Source organism: Montipora capricornis, chromosome 3 (genome assembly GCF_036669925.1).
Source record: "Montipora capricornis isolate CH-2021 chromosome 3, ASM3666992v2, whole genome shotgun sequence".
NCBI classification, from domain to species: Eukaryota; Metazoa; Cnidaria; class Anthozoa; order Scleractinia; family Acroporidae; genus Montipora; species Montipora capricornis.
The window spans coordinates 40,218,704-40,236,203 of NC_090885.1; the positions used below are offsets into that span (position 1 = coordinate 40,218,704).

Here is a 17,500-nt window from a genome sequence, read left to right on the forward strand (position 1 = left end):
GCAGGCCTAAGGCATTCTGTTCCTTTGAAGTTGCGTGTTAACATACCCAATTTTAAGGTGATTCTTGATTTGGAGAGTCTTAAATGTCATGACTATTATTGTTTTCTTATAAAACAGAAATTGGAAAAGCCAAGTAAATGGGTTAAGCTAAAGAAAGAATTTAGCTTCGATGACAAACAAGTATCAGAGGCATTTCTTTTGCCAGTGAGGGTTGCTAAGGAACTGTATCTACACTCCTTTCAGTGCAAAGTGTTAAATTCTGTTCTGTTTACTAATGAACGCTTGTGTAAAATAGGATATGTCTCTAACCCCAACTGCACTTTCTGTCATCAGCTAACAGAAACCATATCCCATATTTTGTTTGAATGCCCTTTTTCAAATTCTTTTTGGAATGAAGTTAATAAAAAAATTTTGAGTAAAATCAAGAGTTGTAGAGGCCTCTCGCTTACATATTGCGATGTTTTTGTTGGATCTTTAGAGGAGGAGATGGATCTATTTAATTATATTGTAATTTTGGGAAAATCTTTCTTGTGGACTTGCCGATGTAGAGAAACACTACCTTCTTTGTGCCATTTCATAAGAAGTTTGACGATTAAATATGAAACTGAAAAATATATATATTTCAAAACGAATAAAACAAATTTGTTTAAAGAAAAATGGAAGGTTTTTGAGGAAACAATTTTAAATAATAATTAGGCAACACTATCATTAAGGAAATGGTTTAAGTTAAACAAGTATGTAGATAAGAATTGTCAATTGTCTTTTTCTTTTTCTTTCTTTCTTTTCTTTAATTAATTTAATATGGTGTCATTATTAACGTTTATTAACCAAACTTTATTTATTCATCTGCAATTTAATTGTTGAGAAAAGAATTGTAATTATGTAATTGTGGAAATAGTATTAAAAAAACGTAAAGATAATTAACTTGTCTGGGAACCGCCTCGCATATGACACCAAAAATTCTACATTTGCGAGGGGTCTTGAAATAAATCGGCCCTGGCTGCATTGGATTGCTAGGAATATGAATCTGTTGAGCAAAGTCAAACAAATAAACAGGCTTTGGGCGGTATGTCTAAATCTATTTCATTTTCAAGGGTCTTGAAACTGGTCTCCGCTTCGAGGCAGACCTTCCTGTAAACCTCTCTTTCCATTTGAGCACAGTTCAGATGTTGTTGCTGAGCCTGGACGAATGCAGACTTTTCTCTGTCTGGTAGGTTGGCCGATCTCACTAATTTGGAAGTGTTTTGTTGACATGTTAAACAAAGGTCAGACATAGGTTTTGCCACAACAACGTTTTGATGAAACTGCTCCCACAGATCAATAAATTTTGGGTAGCAGACTGCATCCTTTTCACTCTCTTCACATGTTTTCTCGAATTGGCGCCAAACAGACATTTTGGTTTCACTGGACGACTAAAGCTTGATGTCTTTGTTTTTCAAACTCGGAATCCTGCCTGGGAGAAGAACAGCATTTTCTTCGATGTAATTTGTCAGAACGTTTTTCACCTCTTCATTGAGCGTTTGTGATGTGGCGTTGGGTGGAAGTTGTCTGTGATTTCCATGAACTCTAAGCGATATTCCATTGTCTTCATAGTGGTCTTTTAGCCTGCGAAATAGAGAATAGCTGATTCCATACAACCGAAGAAACATTTCTTTGCAAATTGGTCTGGCCTGAAAAGTAAAAGCACTCCGATGACTTCGCTTTCGTTTTTCTCCTGAGACTTCCACGTAAGTAAATGCTTGGATGTTGGCCAGAATGACCAAGTCAAGTTAGCCATGTGATAGTTCCACGCAATTGCGCAAATTCTCGTATCCACATCCATCTTGAAGAAAGTTTTTCACTTTCAACTCCATCTTCTCAATTTCACTCGTGAACAGCTCTGCACTATCGGATTCAGCCATGGTTTGTGTGACAGGATTGCAGATTTCTACCTGGTCACCTTGACAATGCGAGCAGATGCAAATTGTGTGACATCGCTTACTCTTCTATTTTGCTAACGGTACTATTTACACTTTCAAAACAAATAAATACAAAAACGTAATGTAGTGAGGATGAGGCAGATTTCTATGCAGTGGTTTATGAGGTAAACAACGCTTTTTGAGTCTACTTTTTGAGCTTTTGTTCCGCAGACTTGAAGCTTGTGCAAATTTCTGAATAATAAATTATACGGTTCGCGCTTCGGTTACTGCGAATTTGACTTAGATCGAACAGAAGAAAGGTGATATTGATGACTTCGTTTCAGTTAAATAATTATTTTTTTGATTTCGGATGGAAGGAGCAAAGAAATCCACTAATTCGTCTCTGCAAAGTAGCAAATAAGAGATCGATGACACCACTGGAAAATGGCATGTCACGTTATGATTATTATTTTGTTTCCTTGAACATAACTCTATCGATCAACTTTGACAGTATTAAATTGCAGCTACAATTGTAGAGACAAACATTTAGTTACTTGTTTCATGTTTTCCTATGACGAACGTATGAATGATTGTTTACTCTCAACACCTAGAACGGCCTGCGTGAACTTTCCCAACGGGTTTTTGAATGGCTCGGCACATTATTTCAACGACTTTTCTCAACACCACCAACGGGTTTTCCAACACTTCCAACGTTTTTTGCAACACTTCCAACGGGCACCCAAGGGGCACCCAACGGGTATCCAACGCTTTGCCAACGCTTTGCTAACGCTTTAAGCCGTTCAATGGAAAAGCGTTAGTGTACGTTTTCCCGTGAGAGGTCACATATGGCTAAATCTATGTTTTCAGCATTCACAACTAACTATGGATTTAAATTTTCAATTAACCTTCTTGCTGAATCTTCGTCTTCTGGGTGCAAAATTCATGTAACAGGCAAGCAGAATACGGTGTTAAAGTGTGCCCACTATCCCATGAAGCCGCTGAAACAATGTGACGCCTAGTAAACTTGGTGATCGAAGTATCAAAGTACATTTGTGCTATTAATTATTCTTGTAGTAGTTATACATTATTTTAAAGGGAAAAGAAAGGTGTTTCGTCTTCTAGCTACCAGATCTGAACGATTTCATCATATATATCGTTTATCCTGGGTTATCAGACAAAACGTGATTTGCCAGCTGGCGACCAGCTCAGAAAATCTAGTCGCCAGCACTCAATTTTTGGTCGCATTGCCAATCAGGGAGTCACAATTTCAAGCCCTGGAGCGGCATTGAGAAGACAGTCCTGAACAGGGTTGATAATGAACCTGTACGTTGCATATTTGAAATTTGCATGAAACCTTCAAAAAGCAACCTGTACCATTAACATAAAGTGGGTTGGAGAACTTGTCCCCTCTGTTAGAAAGCGAACACCTGCAAAATTGACTGTACAAGGTGATTAATAAATGGAGATAAATCTCGGTGGAAAAGTATGTTAAGAAACCATGTTCCTCTGATTCTAGAGGCTACTGAAACAGTTTACAAGCTGCTCCTTTTATTTTCTCTCGGTTGGAAACTGGCACGAGCATTGTGGTTGTGTGGCGGTCTAGGCCGAGCAATTGTAGTATTGCGTTTACTTGGGATAAAGGTAAGTTGCTTGCCACGCAAGCTGTAGAGCTGTAGGAGAATAAAGAACTACGTTTTGAAGCTTTTAGTTTAGATCATGTATTGTGCACATCCCCTTATCCACCCCAACGCGCAAAATGAAAAAGATATGGTTTATTTAAACTGTATTAAACACCGGAATACGCGTTTTCAAGTTTGACAAAGCGATTGTAAAGGGACCTTTATAGATTGTATGGGCCTTAAAAAGGGGTATCGAATCTCGATATTCTACCCTTAAATAGGGTTGGGGTTTGAGAACCTTGGCGACACACACCTATCCTTAATTGTCGGGTTTTACCCCCCTCCCTTCCCTGGGAGGGGTACGATTTGCCTTCATCCACACATAAAAAAAAATTCACCATCCACTGCAAATATTCAATCTAATTTCCTGGGTTACTTTAAACTTGACATGAACCAGGCAAATTTAGTATTTGTGATATGCAGCGTAATTTTAATTTCACTTTAAACGTTGCAGACAATTTAGCAGTGTACCATTAACTAAAATGGAAACCTTACTAACCCAAAGGAGAACATTTGAAATTTCTCTCCATAGTAAATGTTGGATTGTTTTCAATTTCCTACCCCACGGATATGGGCATTTGATCTCAATTCCTGCCTCAGAGGGTGGAGGTCTTGATGCTTTTTTACCAGGGTTTATGTCAAATCCCCTGGCGGATGGGGGTTTCAATTGACTGGTGAATAACATGCCAGCTATCGTGGGTAGTTGTGAAAGCATTCCCAGGTGGTGCTGACTTTATTTCCATCGCTGGCCGTTCAGGGATAGGTACTGATCCAACTCAACTGATGAAGGGATTGTTGTCAATTTGCTTATTTACTAATAAGTTTCAACGGTTTCATACTAGCACAATAATCTGTACATTACTCCGAAATCTCAGTACCACACATAACTTTTTTGGGCGTGGGCTGGTAGGTTATAACAGAAGGCACCCGGGCCGGGAAATAGGGGTGTCGAACAATTCTCGAGCAGTTTTCTAGGCATGGGGTTTTTTATTTTTACAGTTTAGGTCGACACTGAAGCAGCACCCAAGTTGGGCAACCACTCACACTATTCTTAGAACTTCTAAGTATAATGTTATCAGTTGAATAATAATGGGTTAGGGTTTTAACGCTTTTCCGACTATTGTTATTTTTGCACAGAAAACGCCACTTTTACCCGTTTTTTGCAGTGTCCCATTTTTTCAGAACAGATTCTGATGGAGTGAAAAAAACAAACACACAGAAACAAACTTATTTGTATTGTGATTTTTATTGTCGTAAAAAATAACCTGAGTGATTAAGAATCATGTTATAACCTTAAAAAAGGAAGGTTATTCTAAATCCAGGAGTCCAAATTTTGGACCCTTGGTTATTTTAATCTGAAATTTAAATTAGTTTTCTAAAATGGGACAGTTCCTAATTAATCTAGGTGTCCGAAATTCGGACCATGCTTTAAATGAATGAAAACAAGTAGAAATCCATCTTAAAAAATTTTTCTTAAGATTTACGAGTCCTGGGGTTCAAATTTCAGACCTTTGCTTTGAGTGAGTGAAAAGGAATTTTAACAAAAATTAATTCTTGAAAATGTAAGATTTACAAGTCCAGGGGTGACCCCCGAAATTCAGACTCTTGCTTCTGTGTATCCGTAATTTGAATCAATAAATTGTTTTCTACCTCTTCGAAGTTTGTACCCTTTTTTTAAGTGAGTGAACAGAGCAAGAAACTATTGTCAAAATTGCGAGATTCTTAAATCTGGAGCTCTGAAACTTGGAATCTTGCGTTACTATTTGGATTCCCAAAGGTTCTCAAAAATGCACCTGTTTGAAAAATATGAGAACGAATTTTGAAGCCCACAGTTTAATATGAAGAGAAGAATAATCCAGATAAAAGGTGTCATACTGTTTGATGTAACGTCATAATTTCTGAACAAAGTTGGAACATAATTTATATTTTTGTCACTCAATTACCGGTACTTTGAGTTTAGAGATTTGACAGACTAAGGATCTCAAAAACAACAAGAATAAATTTCTACTGTATTTTAAAATGAAGAGAACATTTACTTTTCCTGTTTAAATGCTGGTTGCAAGCGTGAAAAATTCCAGATTTTACCTAGGTGTATGGACCTGACAAGGTTTTCTTTGTTTTATGTGCTATTGTTTTGTTAAACTCCATGGTTTTCAACTTAGTGCCACGGTTTTCTTTGTTTTACGCCATTCTTATAATAATAATAATAATAATAATAATAATAATAATAATAATAATAATAATAATAATAATAATAATAATAATAATCAACTTTATTTATAGAGGGTAACACAACAGTAATCACTGAAAAATTAGTGGCCCTCTTACAATGTATAAATAAATATATACAGAAAAATAAGAAGGTTCAAAACATGCAATGACAACATGAAAGGTAAAAATGTGAAAAATATGAGATACATTGGGTCAAGACTAACAGTTAGAACAGGAAAATTGAAAGTTAGATGATAAAATGGTCCAATTCCTCATAACTGTCCATAAAATGTTTAACAATTAATTTTTTAAAGCTTGTAAGAGTATACTGGTTTTTAATATGGGCAGGCAACATATTCCAGAGGCGGCTGGTCGATAGTGAGAAAGACCTTCTGCCCTCGGTCTCACGATTGAATCCGGGGCAGATAAGGTTTAGATGACCATGCCTGCTCGATCTTCCATTCACGTCTACATTTCTAACAAGCATCTGGGTGAGATAAGATGGACACTCCCCAAAAATCCGTTTGTATACCAATACAGACTTATTTATTCTCACTTCATGATAAAATGGAACCCAACCTAATTGTTTAAAGTGCCCGTGTCACCATTTTTTTTCTTTTCACATTCAAAAGTCCACATTAAAATATGAACTTCTGCGAAAAAATTTTTGGATTTGAACAAAACGCGAATTTCTTATGATTTTTTCAATCCTACTTTTGTTTGGTACACCCCTTCCGCTGATCGAGAAAGTACGGGCTCATCATGTGACGTAGTTTCAGGAACGCTTGTTGGCGTGCCTCCCGTGTTTACTATATACGAAAGAGGTTATCGAAGTTGTGTTCATCAAATACAAACCAACTAAGTGATGTCCTCTATAGAGAGTGCTTCCGACACAGAAAGCGACCAATATAGCAGCGTAAACGAAGACTATCAAATCGAAGTTGAAGCGAATGATTGCGTTTTGGAACTGGAAGAGTCGCCCACAAGAGCTACCGGTAATTCGCTTGAACCTTATGCGGATGAACCCTTAGCGGACGAGGAATGGCTTGCTAACTATAGGAAAGAGATTGAGGAGAAAGATCAGCTAGAAAATGAGTTGAAACGACGCTTGGAAAATTCTGTTCGTGTGGAAGACTGGTAAGCTAACTTCTATTATTAGAATTGGTTGTTGTTGTCTTTATATCAACTGGTGTGTGAAGGACTAACAACATGCAAATTACTTCACTTTTAGGTGTACATGTGGTAATTGTAGCCGCGAACCTTTGATAAACATTAGCGAATGCTACTGCTGTAAAGAAATTGAAGGCTGCTGTGAGGCGCTTACAAGTGAAATTGTTCTGGAAGACCTCGAAGAAGGACAAGAGCTGCGCTGTATAACCGAACATCCCGGATTTAGGCCAGTTTGCCTAGAAAAGTGGAGCCTTCGATTAGCGAGTGGCAAATACCGAACCAAGGGGAAGCAAGCCTACAAAAAAACTGGTTCTGAGGAAAGGTGCGGTGGATTTTTCCTTTACAGTTTTCACTTCTTAGCTTGTTAGAGGTCTTGAACCATTTCAGTTGTCTGATTCAAAGTGGTAACCAATATTATAACAAATTGTAACAAATACGGATTTGAATGTTGTCGAGGCACAATCCATAATTTCCTTGTAGTGTTTTTTGGTCGTTGTTGTTATTTATTTACTATTATAATACAAATTTAAGATGGGACCCTGCACACACTCTGATTGGTCCAGAACCTGTGTGTTATCAGTGAGTATAATAACAAAGAAAAAGTGTGTTTTATTATTTTTCGCAACATAACCTCTACATCATAAAGCAAATAAAGAAGCCTAATCCATGTATTACACTGTGATAAAACACTCCATACATTTGGAAACACTCAAAATGTAGAAAATACTCCCCACCAGCTCATGTGTTCTACATTTCCCACATGTTCTCAACTACCATTGCATTTTATATCACAGTGTAATACTAGCTTAGGCTTCTTTATTTGTTAATTACTAAGACCGCTGACCACTTGCCAGTAGTATTGGAAAATAGTAAATAAGTAATAAATATCATCCTAAAATGGTGCTTTATTATTATTTTTTGGTCTCTCCTCTTCTAGGTATCTCCGAGCAATAGCCTATAGGGAATTTATCAGGCTTGTGTATGGCTACTTGGGCAAGAAAAGAATTCCCCTTCCAGCTTGTGCATATTCTGCTATTAGAAAGACATTTAAAAGTGACGAGGACAAGGAGTCGGCTGGTTTCGAACTAGGAGAGTTTGACTGATAGTTTTGTAGAGTAGACTAAAGTCAAGTTTTATATTGAACACTTATTTTTTAGAAGTTATTATCATTACTCTTGTAACTTTAGTAACATTTGCATATTCCGTGTTTCCAACATGTGCACATATTCTCCCACTGCGATAAGATGAATCATTGGGTTAAAAAAAACTGAAAGTAAATCACAATATACTGATTCAAAAATTCAAAAATTTGCCAAGCATTGAGTGATTTGGAAAACAGACACTCAGCATATGAGGCATTAGGATTTCTATCTTCTATTTCTTGGACAGTCAGTCACAGATTTGTGACCTCTCATTGGGTTTCTGCAGGCAGAACATAGTGGACGTGCTCTTGTTGGTTGCTCTGTCCTTTCATTGGTCACTTGATCTGACACTGCAATAATAAAGCAAGTACTTGTTTTTTAATTCTTTGAATATTGTAAACAAATTCCACCGAAAGAGAATGTTTTTCCTGTTGTAATTAGAATTTACTCCTACTCTTAAACGTTCAGGGCTATTTAACAAAATAAAACATTTTGTGTGTATAAGATTATACATTTATCACAACTTTTCAATAATGCATTTGGCACATAACAAGATTATCATGGATGTGAAGTAAAAGTCTAAACACAAAGTTTCCATGGCAGCATGTACCTGCTGCAGTGGGAGGGACATCCTTTGAAACCATGCTTGAGCGTTCTTTCTGTTTCCTTATGGCCTCCTCCCGGGGTTGCTTATCGAGCATGGTGTTCATGGGCGGTGGAACCATAGTTTGCAATTCATTGCACGTTTCCCGAAGTTGCTGCTTGCTTAGGGCCAGAAAAAACTGGAAAAGTTCACCAACATAATCTGGAAATTGTTAACAACAATTAGCACACAGTGTAGCTATTTCAGTCAGTCTACAGATGCTTGCTTGGGGTTTGGGACGAGCATTAACAGTGAATGACTTCTGTGTTTTTTCGTACAATTGCAGCATCGATCAATCACAAGACATCATGAGGTAACATGTTAGAATTCATAAATACCAAAGTTCTGTTCAATTTTCCTATTTCTGACAGTTCCTTCCCCATTCTTGAACTTCGGGTAGGTTACTTTGACTGAGACACTGTCATCTTGGTTTACTTTGTCTTCTCTGTGAAGGTTGTAGTTGAAATGTAGGGCAGCCAAAATGTGCCTACAAGACATAAACAATACAACTGATGAAAATATGACCAAACATGTACACTGTACCTTTGCTACTAAGGGGTTTGTTGGGATAAAAATCATGTACCACCGTCGATAAACCACTACAGCATAACCATTATTAAAGATAATTTTTTTTCTCACACCTGCAGTACATTCCAAGATAGGAATAAGCAATTATCTTTGGTGCAAACTGGTTCAACACCGAGTGGAAGCCTTCCAGACAATCAGTTTGTGCACTTGGGGAAGCTTGAATGATGCCCTTTTTCAGACTGTCAGAAGTGAGGGCCTTCTTTACTTTATCGTACACTGTATGCTCTGAAATAATAATACTGGTACTTATTACCTAATAACCATAAATACATGTCATAAACATTAACCAGTTAGGTTTACTGTGGCAAAATTTAATATTGGCTAATACTTGTTTGAAGTGTTCATTTATGTGTTTGCAAGTTGATAAAATTTACAATATTTCTGCAAAATTAATGGAATTTAGGCAAGGAATTTTGAGAAAAAAGTCATATCAAATAGCAAGAGAAATAAACAATACCTGGGTCAATCCATTTGCGATCAGGGATGTCTCCATGTGCACACTTGTTAAAAAGTGGGTCATCCAAGTTAGTGTGCCTATTAATGATATGGCTAAGGAATGACTTAAACTTAGCCCAGATGACCTTTCCATTCCCATCTAGTGTGGATGTTGCACTCCAGTACAAGTGCCTCTCACAGGGCTTAACCCATGGCTGTAGTTCTTCATTCCCCTTTTCTTTTGTTAGTTTGTTAAGTAATTTGGTGATCTCTGTCAAAATTAAAAGAAACATGAGCAACATCAATACATACCATAAGGAAGCATAATCTAATTGCAGCTTGCCCTTTAGGATTGGATTGAAATGAGGATTTGCCCAATGGACATAGAGTATTTCCTGTGTAAAATGTGTGGGAGGTTCAAATAGATCACTGCAGATACTATGGAAACTACGATTGTAAAACACTGCAATAAGTGATAAAAGTAGTTGAGACAGTTAAACGCAAGTTAGAACAACTTTCAATTCTCCCAGTATTGAATTTTTCTATATTCTTATTCAAATGATTGAGATTTTATTCTACATTGTCCATGAAGAAAGCAACTTAGTCTAACATTTTGGGGGAAATGTGAGTGGAGGGGGGTTATCAGTTTATTGCAAGAGCTAGATACAAAATTTGCCAATAGTACAAAGAGCTGTGAAGTGTCTCCGCCCTTTTTTTGCTTAATAAAATACAAAGATAACAATGCAGATAATTTTCAACAGAATAATAATTATTAATGATCATACTCTTTTTAAGATGCCAGAGATCAAAGTAATGCGATATATGTGATAAAACATTCTTCATGTGACTTGCTATTTGGGTATGCCTGTCGGAAATAAAGGCTGCAATTACAATGCCAAATCCCACCAGAAAGTCCATGCATTTTTGGAAGCCCATAAACTCCATGGCAGGGGAGCTTCCAGCTTGATTTCTCTGACAACAAAAATAGAAAAAGGGTAAGTTCAGAACTGAACATGCATTCTAAAACAGTATTAGGAAAGGTTTAAAATTTTAGACAAAAGGGGCTTATGGTAGTAATAGCAAAATAAAACACTAGGATACAAGAATGATCCAGTCTCATTCGAAAGAATCTTGCTCTAACAATAGTTTTGTTTACAATATATCCTGCATTTATGCCACCACATATCATGCACCAATGGTATAAGATTCATTACACACAGAGCTATTGTTCCATCTCAAGTAGGCGTCAGTCTGTACATTGTGTTGTTCCAGAAAATATCCATACCCCTCCCACTAAAGATTTTTTAGCTTGAACCCCCCACCCCTCTAGAAATTCCATTTTTATGTCACACTTTCCTTCAAAAAATTGAGCTTTTGAAACCTCCCTCACCCTTGGAATTTCCATTAACCTTCCTTGGGGTGGGTATGGATATTTTCTGGAACTACACATTCTACCCTTTGAAATGTTCAAGTTGATATAATCATATGCATGTGTATTTCTATAAGCACAATAAAACATGATAGTCATAACTTATTAGCATACCTGTATAAGTGCAAAATGGAAGATGCTTGGTAATGTGCAACAGAAGATTGTGTATGCACAATACTTGGCACAATGACCCATGCTGTCATGGCGCCCATCACCTGACAGTGTTATTCCTCCCATATCTTTCAGACGAGACAACAGGTTTGTTTGATACCTCTTCCAAAACAAGTGCACAGTAGGAATCAGCATATTCTAAAACAATAATCAACGAATTACGTATTCAGTCGTGTGATATAAAATTTTCATAGTCTTTTTGGATAAAGAAGTGCACTTATGTCTAGGATTGAACACAAGTATTGTTGAATTAGTTCTTCATATTTGGCAGGGTTATTTGACATTTTCAGATTGCCTCAGGTTTGACAGAATTGTGTGTATTTGGGTGACTTTTTACCAAGAAGGACACATGTAATGCTTATCATAAGGAATTTAAGTCTCATTCATGCTCACCCCTGGATTTATCTAAGAAAGTGAAAACAACATTTGGAAAATATTTCTTTCATGGCGAAAAATTCCCTTCTACATTGTATGAATTACTTGGTAAGAGAGCACTAAACAGGTTGTAGCCTAATGGCTTGTTTAAACTGGCTCCAGCTGGTACGACACCTGACCGTTTACAGACTGCTCAAAATAAGGTTTTTTTTTTTCTTTCACAATGATCATTTACCCGTTGATGTCGGAAGAATGTGCTGAATGAAGTGCAAGCCAGACCCATGTGCAAGAAGATCTGTCTAACTTTTGTAAAAGATCCACCAGCAAAAAGCACGGCCATAGATATTAGGAAGTTACCAGCAAGTATCTTAGTGCCTGGCATAAAAGGCTGACTGGTCCAAATGAACTCCTTTCTGCAACTGGAATTGGTACAGACCGTTTTAATCACTATCCCAGTTCCAGTCTGCTCTGCTGTTATCTCAGGCTTCCTTCCTGTGCGACAAACATGGCAGAACTGAAAGAGCAGCAGCAGTTTTGACAAGAACACTATGTACTTAGGCTCTGTTCTGATGTCGTGATAGGAACTTGATAGGGGGATCCTGCCAACCAAAAAAAAAATGCAAACCAGGAAGAAAGTTAATCTGATGGTTGTTCATTACTCATCATTTGCACTATACATTTCCTTAATACATGTACACATGAATGTTTCTCCAATAATATTATTGCTTATCCAGTTTCTAATGTTTGTGTGTACCTCTTGCTTTTCATTTGTGTCTCCTCATCCTCTGTTTCGCTATCCTCTGCACTCTCACTGGAAAGCCCTTCTTGGTATCCACAAGAAAAGTCAGGTTCTTCTTCGATGGTGTCCTCATCCTGTCTCATCCTGTGTCAGTCGGTCAACTGGGAATAAAAATAGTTTTGTTATTAATTTCAAGACATTACAAAAATTTAAAATTCCTCTCAAGCATTTAGAAGTGTCATTCTTACAAACCTTTACGCTTGAGCTGCCTTTTTTGGCCTTTACAGTTTTTGAGGGCTTCTCTTGCACCATTCAACTGCCTCTTCAAAACTTCATTCTCTCGATGGATACTGTTTACTTTTAATAGGTCATCAGCAAGGGCCTGCGTGGATGTCCCCTATGTTAGAAAAGTTTGGAATAATTAGCAACCTTGGTTGTTAAACTGACATTTCTTTCAACTAAGTATAACATTTTTAGAGAAATGCATACAGCACTGTACCATTTGCATGCTAGCATCAGACTGTAGTCCTAAATCAACACCAGCACCCTCAGTCATCTGTGTAACATCTTCCTGCAAAATAATAATTAAATGGCTATAATGTAACATCCAAAAAGTTTTTATTAGTTTTTTTTGCTGTTGTAGTTATCTAACCTACAGACTGGTGGCTAAACTACAGAATACAAGGCCACTTATTTATATCTCATTGAATAACAAAAGTGCCTATTGTTTTGTACTTCAATCCTTAAAGGATTTTGACACATGTAAAACAAGTGGAACGAAGTGGCCCTGCATTCTGTAATAATTGCTCCCTGAGCTATTATAATAAATTAAAATACATTACTTAGATAATGAAATGTAAACAAAATAAACTTTAAAATATATTACAACTAATTTATATGTCAAATAAAAATATATGAGGGCATAATGCTCATCGCACAGTGTAAGATTTCACATCAAGAGCTTTACCTCGTAAGTGCTACATGTAGCACTGGAGTCCACTGCATTTGGGGAAACTGGAGTATCTACTGGTAGGTCACACTGTAAAACATATGTGAAAAGCATTTTCATTAAAACATATGTTGTCCTCGCTGTTATTTCTGCAAAATTATGATCACGGTTTTTGGTATACATCAACAACTATCTTACTTCTTGACTACTTGACGGTATCACGTCGGAAGATGACAGCGATGTCGAATGCGCCGAAACTGAAGTTTCATGATCAGCCTCCGTGTCTAATGTCTTTAACCGAGCCTTGGCAGATCTCACTAACTGCGAAAGGAAATGCATAAGCAGCAGTACTAAACCAGAACAATAAACCACACATTTTTTTCCAAAAGTGGCTTTTAAGGAGAACTTCTTATTTGACAATGGACACTCGCAACACGTGGAGATAAATATTTCACACAATTACAATAAAACTCACCATTCGTCTTCCTCGCTTGGAAGGGGCTTCTTCCACTTCTGTACCAGCGTGAATCGAAGGGTACACACAAATCCCAATTTCGTCAGACTTCAACGATCGTTTCATTTTCGAGTCCAAACGAAACTGAAAATCTTCCTCTTTGAAGTGCATCGAGCACAATGAAGACGTTTTCCCGGGCACCCAGTTCTTCCTCTTCGAAAGGACGAAGTCGATCCATTTTTTCCTTCGTCTCTGTGCAATGGGGTTTTCAGAGTTCAGAAAAGGAAATCTGTGCATACTAATTCCTTTTGTGGGGTCTGCTGTGTTGTCGCATCGTGCAGCAACACATCTTTTGGGCATTCTTGACCTTTTACTCGATAAACTCTCGGTCAAAAACCTCTCAAGTCTTCTCAAGCCTGTATACTTCTGAGGTCAAGTGTTCCTTAACCTACGTCACAAGTCCTCTATGACCGTGAGAAGACTAATACGAGTGGTGTGCCAAAATGGCGGTCAATTTCAGCGTTTTTAAATAATCATAAAAAATTTGCGTTTTGTTCAAATCGAAGATTTTTTTCGCAGAAGCTCGTATTTTAATGTGGACTTTTGAATGAGAAAATAAAAAAAATGGTGACATGGGCACTTTAAAGAGTTTCACACTGTTCACTTTTGTGTCAGCACCCAGTATTACACGGGCTGCGCGTTTCCGTAGCCTGAACACTTTCTTAATGTTTTTTACAGAACAGTATGTCCACACAGTTGAGGCATACAGCATTGTCTGCTTAATCATTGCGTTATAATAAGAGTTCCTTTGATCAAGAGGCAGTGAGCGTCTAATTTTCCGCAACACAGTTCCCTGTGCTAACCTCTTGCATAGGTCATCCACATGCTGGTCAAAGGAGAGCTGACTGTCAATTGTCACTCCGAGCAGTTTGTGTGAGTGTACTTGATTAAGTTCAGAAGACTAAGCGTAGTTGAAGGGTGGAATGTTCTATCTTCTTCACCAAACCTTTCCCTGTAACAAGCATCGACTTTGTTTTGGACTCATTTAACAACACTTTATTTCTTAATGACCAATTTAAGACTTCAACAATGTCATCCTATAGGCCCTCAGACACAGCATTGGGGGGCCGCCTGATAGTGAGCAGAGTGGCTGATTGTAGTGTCGTCAGCATATATATCAGCAACACAGTGCTGCAATGCTTCGGGAAGATCATTAACAAAAACAAGGAATAGAATAGGACCTAAAATACTACCCTGTGGCACACCAAGCATCACAGATCTTTTTGTAGAATGGCACCTGTCTATATTTACATACTGGCTTCTACCACTCAAATAGTGGCGGAACAGGGGAAGAGAAGTCTCGTTCACTCCAAGCGCCTTCAATTTTGATAATAACAACTGGTGATCAATCAAATCAAAAGCCTTCTAATAGTCTATAAAAACAAGTCCAGTGACTTTATCATTGTCAAGGTTAAACAGAAACTGGTGAACCAAACGAATAAGTGCAGTTTCAGTTGAATGGGATTTTCTGATGATGAAACAGACTGTTTTCCTTAAGGGAATTGCACAAGTATTCACATATGTGTTTCTCTAATATTTTAGAGAGAACAGGAAGTACAGAAATCGGTCTGTAGTTCTTATCATTCCTACTGCCATTTCCTTTGAAAACAGGGGGTACCTTTTGTAACCTTGCAGCTGGGAAGGTCTTGGTAGACAGGCAGAGGTCCAATAGCTTTGACGGCAATGGTGATATTGCAGGTGCAGCGATTCTGAGTAATTTGGCACTAAGGCCATCATGTCCGGTGGCTTTATGAGTTGGGATAGAAAGCAATAATTCTACAACCCTCCTCTGTGTTATTGTCGGGAGGTCAAATGACCCAATGTTCTGTCTATGAGTTGTAATGGTTGAGAGGCCAGTCGGAGAATCAGGCCCAAGTGCCGCAACTAGTTTCTTTGGTTGATCAATGAAAAACAAATTTAAGATCTCGGCAATTCTTTGTTTATCCAAGCTATTCTCCTTGTTTTCTGCACTTTCAGTGCTTTTGTCATCATTCGCTTACAGTGAGGTAAGGAAAAAACTCCAGGCATGGAATATATTTCATAATATTTATTGATATACTGGTAATTATAACACATATAATGTTGTTGTGTTGGCTTTTATAATTATGATTTCAGTGAACATCCGTTGCTTTATTTTGCAGTTGTGCTTGGGACGCCAACTCGCAACGTATGCTCTCCTGGTTCTAGAGTATTTCATGCTTGCAACTAGTGCAGCAGCAATTTTTGAAAAGTGGGGCAACAAACGTGACATTGTCTTGAGGCAAACCACAATATACTCACAAGTGTCTGCCTTTGAAATGTGGATTATTGGGATATTTTTCGTTCAATGCTTTGGCCACAGTCATACTATGAAGTCCCCCAATGACCTCGTATTCATAAGTGTCAAACCTGTCAGCCTTAAAATCTTCCACTGTACAATTTTTGTGTGGCTTACACGAAGTGTAAACCATTCAGTGTCATGGCCCAAGATGTATACTCCTGGATTTGTCACGGTGAACAGAGTGGTTGTCACATGGTTTACTATCGTCGAAGATAGGCCCCAGTCTACGCTCGGCTAAGCTACATAAACTTCTAAGCTTCAGAAAGTGGCCATTTTGTGGGTGACACAGCTCGTTGTGGAAGATCGTTTTTTATCTAGTTATTCATTCTTCTTTTCTGCTTGCATTTCACACTCTGGCTTTCCTACAGTCTGCTTGTCTTCTAAGTTCGGATTACAGCGAGGAGTTGTGCTCTCACAGGGCAACATTTCAATTCACGGTCTGGACCTTTGGTACAGGTTGCACCACATTAAAACTTAAGAGTCATTATTGACTCTCGCAAGCCAACATTTAACGGCTTGAATCTGCTCAGCAGACCTGCTTGAGAATACCTGAGTATATCTGAAAGTTTCTCAAAGTATTTGGAAGGCTCTGAAGTTACTTGAAAGCAAAAGAGACTCTCCTGTGCTTGTGTTGTACTTGCTATTGTTGTTGAATTGAATTGGGGAACCATCCACACAAAGTTGACAAGAGTCTGCTAGCCCACAATTTCGTAAAGTAATATGGGAATGTCTGTTGAACAATACCGATCAGAATCGGCTCTCATGACAATTTCCTTAAAACAAAAAATGGTTTGTCACGTTTCAAGGATCGTTTTTGTAATATAATGCTAATGATGCTTTACATGAATGTCTTTTATTTACCAACATTGAAACAAGTTGTTGGACAATACAAAATATGGAATGAAGTAGTGATTTGGTTTACCCAATTTGTGTACTACACTTGCTCACAATAAGGAGCTTAAGCAATGCACGTTTTTAGACGCGGACGGCAACCGAGAGAAGAGAACATTTCGCGTGCCAGGACAGTGGTGTCTCCTAGATTTTTATACTTATCATCTCTAATGGAGGAAAGATACTTAGCACTATAAATGCGGTTGAGTGAAGACAAGTTGAAAGGGAAAACAAGTCACTTCCGGTTGCCATCCGCATCTCAAAAACATGCGTGCTTAAGGTCCCTAATGTTTGTTTTGGACCTTTTTGTACAGTAGATTAGCACTTTGCATGATGTCAAGTTCAT

At 37.9% G+C, this 17,500-nt stretch overlaps 3 protein-coding genes and 1 pseudogene across 3 annotated transcripts; 1 reads left to right on the forward strand and 3 right to left on the reverse strand.

The window, feature by feature from the left end:
- LOC138041358 (uncharacterized) overlaps positions 1–1,509 on the reverse strand; it is a 9,111-nt pseudogene extending 7,602 nt beyond the window's left edge.
- Positions 1,510–6,493: 4,984 nt separating this feature from the next.
- Positions 6,494–7,176, forward strand: LOC138041807 (uncharacterized; the record flags this gene model as incomplete). The annotated part of the gene is made up of 2 exons (XM_068887500.1): positions 6,494–6,925; positions 7,020–7,176. Coding segments are annotated over exons 1-2 (429 nt in total), but the record flags the coding sequence as incomplete, so codon positions are not given.
- A 1,888-nt stretch (positions 7,177–9,064) lies between these two features.
- Positions 9,065–11,216, reverse strand: LOC138041810 (uncharacterized). The gene is made up of 5 exons (XM_068887502.1): positions 11,157–11,216; positions 10,552–10,738; positions 9,789–10,229; positions 9,385–9,556; positions 9,065–9,230 (listed from the first exon to the last, which is right to left on the reverse strand). The coding sequence occupies exons 1-5, from the start codon at positions 11,214–11,216 to the stop codon at positions 9,065–9,067; spliced, it is 1,026 nt and encodes a 341-aa protein (XP_068743603.1).
- Positions 11,217–12,609: 1,393 nt separating this feature from the next.
- On the reverse strand, positions 12,610–14,243 carry LOC138041812 (peroxynitrite isomerase THAP4-like). The gene is made up of 6 exons (XM_068887504.1): positions 13,905–14,243; positions 13,628–13,750; positions 13,448–13,519; positions 12,980–13,051; positions 12,733–12,877; positions 12,610–12,641 (listed from the first exon to the last, which is right to left on the reverse strand). The coding sequence occupies exons 1-6, from the start codon at positions 14,241–14,243 to the stop codon at positions 12,610–12,612; spliced, it is 783 nt and encodes a 260-aa protein (XP_068743605.1).
- Between the last annotated feature and the right edge of the window lie 3,257 nt (positions 14,244–17,500).